The sequence below is a fragment of the Leptinotarsa decemlineata genome, unplaced genomic scaffold (genome assembly GCF_025532065.1).
Source record: "Leptinotarsa decemlineata unplaced genomic scaffold, Ldec_3_MD MMD2_P_RNA_scaffold_9, whole genome shotgun sequence".
Taxonomy (NCBI): Eukaryota; Metazoa; Arthropoda; class Insecta; order Coleoptera; family Chrysomelidae; genus Leptinotarsa; species Leptinotarsa decemlineata.
Genome location: NW_027412536.1, coordinates 14427725 through 14440596, shown reverse-complemented (window position 1 = coordinate 14440596; position 12872 = coordinate 14427725). Strand labels below are relative to the sequence as shown.

Here is a 12872-nt window from a genome sequence, read left to right as displayed (position 1 = left end):
CTCATCAGCGCGGTGCAGCCAAGTGTAAAGGTGGGCAACACTTGTTTGCCGAAAGCAGGAAACAACACATATGCACGGAGTCAACAACAGGAGCCAACCGCACATTTGTGGTTCCAGTTAGAAGACCTAGAATTCCCAGGCTACATCTAACATGACCACGTAGGCAGCTATAGCTACCTGCGTGACATCCGGGTCCAAGATATAAATACATACAAAGATTTTATCGAGTGTGTATGATGTACAAATCAAAAATGAAACAATCAGTGGACATAACACTCCAAAAAGGGGGGCAAACCGCGGACACGTGTTTCTGGCTATTGGCCTCATCAGCGCGGTGCAGCCAAGTGTAAAGGTGGGCAACACTTGTTTGCCGAAAGCAGGAAACAACACATATGCACGGAGTCAACAACAGGAGCCAACCGCACATTTGTGGTTCCAGTTATATATATATATATATATATATATATATATATATATATATATATATGGTCTATAACAATTTATTTTATTATTTTCGTTATATGTTCATTCCTTCAATCTTACATAATGAATACTAGAAAAACATACATTTTTTCGTCAATTGGAAATCGAAAAAAATTAATGCCGACATCACCCTGCAAATTACAGCAATCCACAGCTCGACACTTGTTCATTCTGAAACTAGACACGAGTTTTTCACAAATACAAAAACACCACTTACAACGACTCACTGTAATAATATTCCATGCCTCAACTTGGCTCGCTTGGTAAATGCATCAGGTTCAGTCGGTTGCGCTAGAGGTCGACTGAGCATAAAATTCGAGGTGGGGAATCTCGACCCAAATATGGCGAAGAGTGAACTTACTTGTGTTTACTTCAATAGGATGTATATATATTAACATATTATTATTTGTCATGTCCGAAGTAATTTTATTCAATACAGTATTATCAGAGTTCTTTTATATACTATATTCAGGAGTATAAAATTTAAATTTCCTTTCAAAGGTTTTGAATGTATGTGTTGCATAAAAAATTCAAAATTTAGTATGTATATAATCTGCATTGTTCGTTTATTGTTTTTGGGTGATGTACTATTCATCATATAATTTTAATAAAAAAAGATTCTAACTCCTGAATAGATTTTATTGAAATAACACTTGAAGTATTCAAATTTGTAACTGAAAGTATTTGAGTATACCTAAGTAGTATTGCTTTTGATTCTTTACAAGTTTATAAAAATTGTTTTACAAAGTTTTTGTTTCATTTGAAAATTGTCCTGCAACCCCCCATTTTCCACCGGTATACATAAGATTTTTTAGGTAAATTTGTTCAGTAGTTCATACATTTTTACGTGGAACAATAATATGTTGAGTAAAACACTAGTCACTCACCCTTCAGAGGGTATTTTAGAATTTAGGAAAGAAGGTGAAAGAGGTACAATATAGAAGACATGTGATGAAGCCTTTAGAAATCATGTTGGTGTTAAGTATTCATGTCACACATGGTGAAAAGGTATGAGTGTCGAATCTATAGGAAGATAATGAAAATGGTCTGGTAAGAAAAGGCAAGAGTTAATGCCAACTTGCTTGGCTAAGTGACAATAAAGTAAACTTTATTTTCCTTCAATTTCGGTCATAACCAGGTCTTTAATGGCTTCTTTGTTTTGCTGTTTGCCAGCATTTGACATGACCCATGGTTCTGTCTTAAGGTGTATTTTTATTAAAATATCGAGTCATAAGTATACTAAAAAGTTTATGACGTGCAGTGTTGCAATCTTCCTGAATAACTACTTACCTTATAGATTAACATTAGATGCATCATCATTATTTGCAATAGAATAATTTTTCTTTTGAAATTCATCTGTGCATGAGATCTGACCTCTTTTGTATGATTGACTGTATATTTGATGATGAATATTATATAACTACATACTGGAACTATGAAAAACAGCAACGCTTATTTTGAAACTTCATCTAAAAAAGTCATCTACTGATGAAGTTAACTTGGCGAAACGCGCGACAAGACGCAGTATTTCTGTTCATTTATATATTCTTAATATCAGTAGATTATTCCTTATCCTATTCAGCAGAAACTAGTTGATTATTTTCTATTTCATTATTGGTATTGTGATATTTCAACGACTTTTTCTCAATAATTGTTCATTCATGCCCATATACACAATGTCTCAGTAAGTCGGAACCGTACGCAAAACTTATTTTATTATTGATCTTAGGAAGAAAGTTATTCTTCATAAACAATTCTACCAAGACTAAAACCTAAAATCCAACCATCGGTTATCAAATTTTTTAAGTGGTGTTGTGAGTGAGGTTTGTGAAAAAATATAAATTTTGCTCAGAAGTACATTTATTTTTAACAATGTCGAAAATTGTTATGAAAAGTTGATCAGAATTAAAAGTCTGGTTTAAATATGAAATTGCAATTATTTAAGAAATATCAGGTTTTGTTATTTAACCAATATTTCTACTTCATAAATTGAAGCAAACAGAGGACAGTAGTGAATACTGTGTTTATTTATAGCCTTTCTGAATACCATTGATGACACCTGTACATCCGCAAATCAAACGATAATATATGCTGATGACATTAATATTCTGATGTCACACAATAACATTGACTGATATAGCCTTGAAAATGGACTCATCCTGAATAGAAAAAAAAAACAATTATGTCCGGTTTTTAACAAAAAAACAAATCCAAATTATGACCTAAACTTAACCTTATCTCGTAAATCTATGGGAACTACCAAGTTCTTAGGTGTTACTTGGGAAGCACATGTAAATACTTTAAGTTCAAAACTAAGCAATATATGCTATATAATAAAAAATCTGCGAGATACTGTATCAGCAGAAATCCTGAAACTGTTATATTTTGGCTTGGTTCAGTCTACTCTGCAATATGGCATGATCTTTTGGGGGTAATCTTGTCACTTTGAAAGGGCTTTCAATTATTACATGTAAACATTTATTCCAGAATCTCCAAATGTTCCAAAATTCCAATGTTTGTATATTTTTGAGCTGAGGACACAAATGTATAATACTAGGAATAATGCAAGGTTATCTGTCTGAAAAATTCACCAAAGCATATTGGTATCAAATATTTCAATAAAATAAGAAATATAATAAATTTAAATCTGAATGATATTCTATTCATAAATAAATTGGGAAATTTTCTACTTGAAAAAGTATTCTATAAGGCTGAAGAATTTTATATTTCCTGATACCTCACTATTGTGAAACTGACTATTGTATGTATAATTTTTTTGATTTGTTTTGCTACTATACACTATCTTAGCAATTTATTTGTAGATTACTTTCTTTTTTTTTTACTGTTGGGTTTTAACCACGTGTTTATGTGTAATGCCTTGTATAATCTTTGATGAATAAATTCTATCATTATTATTATTATAAATTGTAATGTGTTTTGCCGTTCACATCAAACATTTCTTGTCAGTGTATCCAAGATTACATGTACAATATATAACAGATGAAATTTCGTTGTTATGTATTATAGATATAAGTACCGATAAAAAAAAATGTAAATTAATTCTGATCGACTTTTCTCAATGAAAATATTCGAGATTGTCAAAAATAATGATACTGTCCTCTTGAGCAAAATTCAAAATTTTTAAAAAAACCTCGTAAATGGCTGGAATAATTTGAGAACCGCAAGTAGCAATTTGGGTTTTAGTCCTTTCATAACTTTTCATGATGAATAACCTTTTGCCTAAAACAATAATACATTTTTTTTCAATTAGTTTCAACTTACTAAGCCACACTAATTTTTTTCAGTGGGTAACCAATTTCTAGAAAAAAAATATTTTTTCCAGATTTACCCTAGATTTAAATTATCTCATGAAAGGCAACACTCTCTCATTCACCAAATTAAATAGGTAAATGAGGCGGTGGTCCGATGAGGAAATAGGCGAGAACTATGATGTCTATGTTTTATTTAATCTAAGGCATAACTTTCATTTCTGTTTTCACTCAAAAACTGAGAAGTATCTAACAATTTTTTCAATATCAACATTCTCTAATGTGGCTTTCAAAACCTCTGCTAAACAATGTTAGCAATGTTGTCTAATGAACTGCCAGGTTTCCAGGTGTGCAAACACTTTTTCCACTGTCTCTTGTGCATTTCGCTAACCAAATTCATAACATCATTAGGTCATTTGATGATAATTTGGTTGGCATAACACGCGTCTAGAAACGTGCTTTTGTTTTGGTGCGGGGAAAGTGTTTTAAATAGAGCCAAAGGTTCCAATTTTACCCTATCAGAAATGCATTCTCTGAAGTGAAAAATAAGTTTTAGTTTTGGAACAATTGACAAAATATTCACAACTTCCAGAAGACTTTTTTGGTCCTAAATCTGGTATAGAGATTAGTTCTGCTATGTTTTGAAATTCAATTTCATCAGTCAATATATTTATACAGTGCTTTACTACTCTCGATACTAATTATTCCCAAACTGACAAGTCTGAAAAATGAACAAAAAAAGTAATTTTTATTTCATTTATTGACATCACAGATTTCAATTGACAGAAAATACTAATCTTTACAACCTTTGTTATGTAGGTGCCAAATATAGATATCATTTGAAAGAAAACTACATAATGACTGTTATGTATCGTGTAAATTTTCATAATCAGAACAAGTGATGGAATTGACATGATAATAAGTTACAACTATAGTACAATTCCATAATAGTTGGCACTAAATTCTCAGAAATATTATTGTATTGAAACGAAAATATTGTTCTCAAGGTTGTGATTCTATATATTTTATCATCATTTTTCCTCATCTGTTTAGTATGATTTCCGTTCGCCACTGCAAGAAACAGATTAACGCAAAAAAGTCACGTCATTTCTGAGAATATAGTGTCTGCTACTTTAGAATTATAGTATACAGAAAACAACTATCCAATAAAAATCAATTTGTTACATGCTCCCACAATAATCATGCGATTCATTAGTCAACAACAAATGATTTTGAAAAACCTCTATATTCCATTGTCCAGTTTTGCAAGTTATTTCAAAAATATCTGCCAGCATATTCAGGAAAGCTTTAAAAACCTTTTTGTTTTTTGAAAACAATTAGCCTATCATTAACATAGGAAAATAATAGTTTAACTTTCTTCAATTCTGAAATATTCACAAGGATTTGACTTACAACTATCAAACTAACATTCCTGAAAAAAATATAAATTTGAAATTCCTGTCAGAAGAAGCCCTTTAGGTATCTTTATGTATTTTTTACAGCTAAATCATCCTTACTGAACTCTGAGCTCACTAGTTCTTCATATGTTGCTAGCTCAAAATTGACTACTGAAGTTGGAGGTTATACCTTATCACTGAAATTATTACAAGGAGACGTCCAAATAACTAACTTGCACCTGTCTTAATTGTTTTAGGAGCGAATCATTTTATTATTCATCAAACTTGCTGCTTGTCTTGCTTCCTAATGTTTCGTGAATACAATAATTTGTATCTATTTAGTTTTGACATTAATTCTTTTGGTATTTTTGACTTTTGCTAAATTGGACAAAACAGATTATTTTCCTTTTCCCTGTATTACATTCTTTAGTTTTTAGATGTGGAATCATATGCTATGAGATACATTTGTTGCTTTTGCATCCCATGTTGATCTTCCATGTTGCTTTGAAATAAGGACTAGTCTAGCATAGCCAAATATATGAATGTGAATAAGATCGAGTTTATCTTTGAATCACGATGAACCATTTTCTTAGGGGAATGGAAGGTGAACTTTTCCTATGAAAGATTCTTTTTCTTGCCGTTTCCTCACTTTTTAACAATAGAATAAATATTTGAAGTTTGTTACTTCATCAGTGAATTTTTATTATAAAATGAAGACTAATTACATTCATAAGGCCTCAAAGATAAACTTGTTGCAATTTGCCTGATTGTGCCAATCTTTTTGCTGATGAGTGATAAAGAACTCTTTGCATTTTTTGTAATTTGATAATCTCTAGCTAAAGAAATCTTCGCCTTGGATATTCAGACCACTGTTTGATGGGTTTGGCAGTCATATTTTTTGTTATTCTATTCATATGTCCCAGATGTTCGTAATAATTTTATAAGGTAGCAAATTCTAGAATATCCATAATTTCATCAGATTTTGTGTCGAAAAAATTGCAATGTACTACACACAAAATCTATCAACTGAGTAAAACTTTATTGTGAGATTTTCACTGAACATATTCAGTGAAAATATCAGAATACAGTGTTACTTGAATCCTTTAAGAATTTTCATCATGTTTGGGCCAATTCCATGACAAACATATCATCATTCATAGTAGTAGAACTGGTTGAAAACAAGCTTGGTGTTGAATCTTGAAAATTTTTCATCCTTATAGGCTTCCAGCGATTGTTGACTAGACATCTATAAAAATTTTATGATGAACGTGATTTAAGTCTCTCATCGTTGACCATTTTTAGGAAATTTCTCGATAGTTTTCATCGCAAAAAGATGTACTAATCTTTGTGAAACATTACATGTTGGGATCCCTAACAGTCTGCAACTACTAATCTTTTTCATTTCAGAAAGTGCTTTAGATTAGTTTTAAGGGATTTGTGGTACTTATTTCTGACACTAAAAGTGTCAACGGATAGTTCTCCCTCGTATGCTTTCATTATTTGATCTTCTTCCAAATGAAGCGCTGAAACATTATCAAGATCTCATCGTAATTCAATATTGTACCAAACTGTTTTAATGTTCTTGAATTTTGGTGTCAAACTATTTATAATGCCAACAATTTTTACAACACCAGAGAGCATTCCACTTTGGTTTTCAATTGGATGCAAACTTTGACACTTTTGCGACGTGTCAGCTTCATTCTCAGTAATATTGATGAACAAATATTGTGAATTCAAGCTCATAACCTTTCTTCACTATTCTTGTATAAACTTTATAATTCTAACCAAATTTGTTAAGCACTATTACAAGGTAATACACGTTGAGTTTAGTCACTCTCAAAGGAACTTATTATTGCTGTCATGGCTCTTTCACCAGATCTCTACCATTTTTTTTTGTCATTTGGTATTACAGATGTTTCAGTGATAATATCCAACAAACCCTGTCCTCTTAGCATAGATTGGATCTAAAACTTTCATAGTCTATCCTTTTGACCATTCAATGGATGAATTACTTGTTTTGCTCCGTTAATCCTTCATTCTGCTCTTCTACATGAATTTATACTACAAAGTGAAGTGGCTTGATTCTTTAAATATATTTAAATATGCTATTTATAACCTCAAAGAATATGCAACAATTCCTGGGCCCATAACCTGGTGAATCTTCTGAAGTTTTGTTAACAGAAAAACTTCTGAAGTTTTGTTAACAGAATTTCAATAACAAAAATTACTTTCATGAATATGCCTGACAAAGCTCTTACAAACACATGACAACTATCTAATCGAAAGTAATAGAAGTAGCATACATATGAAAATTGGTAAACAATTGATCTCAACACTTCAAATTCAATTTGATGTTGTTTTTGACCGTTGTCTACTATTTGAATATCATTTATTTCCTGCACTTGTTCTACCGTAAAAACTACCCTTAACAAAAAGAGAAATATACAGAACAAGTACATAACAGGGACCTAACAAACTGATGCTGCATGATCAAAGTATTACGAACTCCTCGAAACATTAGTTCTGAGAACAATAATTAGTAAAAATCTTATAATACCTATTTTATAGAGTTTGTGCTAAGTGATAGTGGTGAAGACTTAGAATCTTCCCCTAGTAGGAATGTTTCAAGTTCAATATTTACAATATTTATATAAAAATATACAATTTTCATGTTGCTTTGCAACACCTTAATCATAATTCTATGATCAATTACTAGCAGAAGCATTATCTTTGCATCGAAAAGAGAATATATTTCATTTCATGCAATAAATTAGTCACAATTTCTGACAGGAAACTAGATTTTTATCTATATTTAGGAACCAGTTTTTTGTCAATAATATTGGGACAATTTATTATTGAAAATTGGTGTAGATAATGGAAAAGTATGTTTCAACTTATATTATCTGTAACTTTTAATAGGAATATTGCACTATATCTAATTATAAGATAGCAGCTAGATGAAAACACAAATGTATAAAATAGGAGAGTAGTCTCATTGTAACTTTACAAATTGAAATAATTTCTCTCAATAAACTTTCAAAATTCAAAGTATTGCATCAACTAATTTTATTTTAAATGTTTTTTTCTGTACAGAATGAAACAGTTTTTTGACATAAAATAATTCACAATATTGAGAAACTTGAGATGAAAAAATAAAATAACAATATGCTCACCAGGTGTTTGATATCCCTTGAGAATTTTTAACAATTGATTCATGTATACATTTGAAAGGGGTATATTTCTTATCAGAGATTAGTTTGTGAAAAAAAGCTTCTGTATTTCTCCTTCTTCATGTAATATCTGAATTGTTGGATTGATATATTATTTGAAAAATATAATAGTTTATTCTGAACTTTAATATTGTTTACATATTTATCACTTTGACAATAAGATACTATACTAAGACTATAAAGTACATAATTTATGTATCAAGACCAAGCCCAGAATTTTATCGGGATAATAAACTATTTCCGTTCTGTATTTGTGTGACATGTTATGTCTTGTTTGTTATTGTATTGCATAAATACGAACTGAATTTACAGTTACACAGAATCAGTTCAAACTAAATAAATATTATCACCCTGTGAAAGGGGTATCAGGTCCAGGATGAGCAATTTTCTTTACTTTTTCAAAAATACATAATTTCAAAAACACATTTATCGGAAAAATTTTAATCATCTCAACTAGCTACATCTTATTACAAATCTTCATATGGAAATACATATATACAAAAGTTAAAAGTGAACTATCTACAATTTTAAAAATGTTTATTTACAAAATCTTTAATTTCATATAAGTATGAAGTTCGATCATATGGATATTATTAACACGATATTTTTGTGTAAAGTAAAAGTAAATTCAAGTGAATCACAAATAACTAACTGAATAATTTTGAGAAAACATATTTTTTGAATTCCATTAATATTTATTATGGTGATGTGTCAATATATTTCAAACAAATTTATGATATAAGAATAAAAGATAATATTTTGTTATGTTTACAGAATTCATTTACAAATGTTATTGGTGGTATGCTGGCACAGAGAACAAACCATATATTATTTACTTTATTTATACTGTATTCTTTATAAACATATATTTGAAACATTAAAATTGGAACAAAAATAGTCTGACATCTGTTTAAAAAAAATCTGTTTAAAATCTGTTTTTCCGTTAATCAGCTGTCGCCCCCATACGAACGACAACTCTCAGAAGTTGAGAAACTTGTGCGAGCTAAGGACTAACGAGGTCTTACCTTTCAACGTGTGATTCCTAACACGGTTGCACATAAATAATAATAACAGTTATTTCTGTCACTTGCAAGAAGAGAACCGAGTTTCATATTTTAAAATATTAGTAATTCAGATGCTTAGTTCGTGACTGGCTAGAATCTCCTTGAGATTTTCTAAGTAGTACTTTTGACATAATAAACTTACAGCCATCATGAAGATTTTTCTTCAACACTGTCATTTGAAGTAAAACTAATTTCAAATGAAACACGGAGTGAAATTGAAATAAAAAATTTTTATGAAAAATCTCAGTGCTTGGTAACCAACCTACTGAATGAATGTACTTAAAATATGGAATGTTAGTACAATTAATGGTAATAATTATCAAACAACAGACACGAATAATTCTTGTAACATCGAGAAAATATTAGCATTCTTTAAATATTATTTTCATTTATTCATGCTTCGAATTCAAAATATAGACAACTGTTGAAATATTTAAGAGACCAGAAGAATATAACTAATGGGAAATGTATACTGTCAATTGGCAAATATAGTGGCAGAATCAGGAAACACAATTTTTGGTACTATTCAAATAAAATTAAATATCTAAATGTGGTCGATAATCAGAGATCTTTGTATAAATTATTATTATAAATACAATATTTCATTCATATTATAATAATACAACTATAACAAGGTGTCAAAAAAGGTAAGAGACCCGGGTTTTTCTTTTCATGCATTGAAAAACATTTTTGTTTGAGATTTGTTTTTCAAAAACCTTTTTGTTGATATAGAAACTTAATTTCTGAGTGAGATAGGCAATTTTAATATAGAAATTTCTTCAATAAGAAATCAATATAATTTTTTGACACTTTGTATACTGAAATAGTTCAATCATGGTTTTCGAATTGAATTCTTGTAATCAAATATGGGTAGGACATTTTTTTCAATAAGTCAGGTAAGATATACAACTTCCTGTGGAAAAAGTTATACACAAACTTTTCGATGACAGTAGATTTTTATTCCAAATGTATTAAAATAGAAAGTTACGATCAGTCTTTGAATTTTATTTGTAAAATATATTTGCATTAGGTCCCGATGATGTCCAAGAAGTTATAAATGCATGATCAACAAATAAATTGATTTTAAATAAACTAACACATTGAATGTATCATCTGAATTAAATTTCTTTTTTCTTTTCTATGATCAAATTTTTCATTACCATGTATGTGACATGATTTTTAAAATGAACTTTTGAAAATGATGTACCACATATTCATTCTCACGTCTCATTTACGTAAATATACCAAACATTTTCAAGTGTATTTCCCATTTTGCCATATAATTTTCCTGAAAACATTTTTTTTAGATAAGTCATTTTTGGCTTTTGAAAACAATGTATTATTAGTATATTTATTCATTCTGGGACATCCCCACAAAAGTTTCCAACATATCTTATCATTAAACCACCTATACAAGAAACATATGTACTCCTCATTCGATTCAAGAATTCTTATTGCTTGAAATTTTTTTTAGATACAAATGAAACATAACAATTCAGAGTCAAAACAAAAACTTACTTTAAATGCTAGGAAACAGTCATGCGGGATATCAAATGTTGACAGAGCTGATTATAAATCAGGTGATCACCCGATATCCTCCTCATCTTAAGTCCTTTGGAGTCCTTAGGCTTTTCAATGATTTTCAGTTCTATCTGAATACCACCTTCGAATTCCAAACTTAATCTATCGCTCACCTCTTCTGGAAAAATACAAGTCTTAGGTACTATTCGGTCACTAATTGTCTTTTTCACCATCTCTAGGATGTCAGTAGACTGCAGTTTTGAGCAGACGTCTGATAGTTCCAATTCGAATGAACCCGAGTTTTTGTGAAGATTCATTGGCGGAATCTGACATAGCACATTACTGTTGTCTAAATTCATTTTGAAGTTTTGAAATATTTGAAAATTCTGTGTACCACAGGCATTTGTCAATTCTTGATTTATCTGCATCTTCTCGTAAGTATCGATAGACCTATTTCGAATTTCATTATCAAATACGTGGCTAGACTGTGTGTTCGAACTGGAGCTTGGGCTTTGATTTCCAATGCTTACACTATCATTGGATAATGAGTCATCGGAGTAACACGAGCCTTTATCCGAGTTTCGCCTCCGAAAAAACTCTTCTGGGATTTGAGACTCAACCTCTAGCGGTTTAGGTTCATTTTCCTGACTAGTTTTACGACCAATACCTCGAGTGATTGAAGGCGAATTATCGGCAGGTTCCGAAATGATAAAAGAAGGTATCCTAGACATTTTTAGATTTTCTAGACTGTCCATTGAATCTTCTGATGTGTCCGAGCCAGCTACGAGGGTCACTTCACTACCTGAAAAATTGAACAGTTGATTATTTACCAAATCATTGTTAGAAGAAATTGTGTTTCAAAGTTAAATAAGTATATTTTATTTTATTTTTTGTTTCATCAAACAATAAAAGCATGATCCACGGACATTTGCATCTATTGCGTAAAATAAACAATCCAACTATTGCTGGCCAATCAGATTTAACTGCAATCGGCTGACAGAATTCATTGTTACAGTATTGGAGTGGTCAGTTACGTTTTCATGCCTGTTGTGTCTACATATAGGGTGTTTAAAATTCATTCCTCACCATTGGGACTTGGGACTAACAATTTTTCGAAGGATTCGAAAATAAATTGCACTTCCACATTGCCACTTTTTCCCTACTACATAACGGTGTTTTCAGATTTGCTATCCGACGTTTCGTCTTCCGGCCACCATCATCAAATTTATTTTTTTCTCATGGGCGCTACATTGAATTATTTCTGTTTTGACTAGAACCAGATTTTACCTTTTCAATGATGTATCATAAATTATCAATCCAGTTCCGGGTGATAACTGGACTTATTTCTCCGAGATACAACTATTTATAGGCCATTCGAGTGCTTTCACCTATCCCCTCTTCTCTCTCACCGCTTCATTGGTTTTAGTGGGAGATGACCGTTTGGCGGGAGTCGGTCGTTTTTCGGTTTCCGTATGTTACGTATCTCTACGCTAGCTTGACTAAATGCATTGTTGGACAACATATACGCGGCTTTTTTGAATTTTCTCCTAAACCAGTGTTCCTCTTTGTGGATGATTTCAGCTTGAGCTCACTTGATATGTTGATGAATCCAAATATGCTCTGCTATTCCGGATTTGCTGGTTTCTCCATTTAGTCAAGCTAGCGTATAGATACGTAACATATGGAAACCTCTAATCAAGCGAAAAACGACCAACTCCCGACAAACGGTCATCTCCCGCTAAAACTAATGAAGCGGAGAGAAGGAAAAGGGGATAGGTGAAAGCAATCGAATGACCTATAAATAGTCGGATCTCGGACAATCGAAACGTCGTGACGTAACTTGATTTGGAATCTTTCAATTTTTACTTTTCATTTTTTGTTAATAATATTTTTTAATTTTCAGCTTTT

The 12872-nt window shown here is 31.1% G+C and overlaps 1 protein-coding gene across 5 annotated transcripts in view; it reads right to left on the bottom strand.

The window, feature by feature from the left end:
- Positions 1–4494: 4494 nt before the first annotated feature.
- The window catches only part of Sik3 (Salt-inducible kinase 3), a 77189-nt gene continuing 68811 nt past the window's right edge, over positions 4495–12872 (bottom strand). For 4 of the 5 annotated variants that reach the window (XM_074170672.1, XM_074170674.1, XM_074170673.1 and 1 more), the window contains one exon: positions 4495–11766. In XM_074170672.1, the coding sequence (XP_074026773.1) occupies positions 10970–11766 (797 nt within the window). In that variant the 3' untranslated portion in view covers positions 4495–10969. The remainder of the gene's footprint in view (positions 11767–12872) is intronic. The other variant, XR_012464415.1, reaches the window with a different exon arrangement.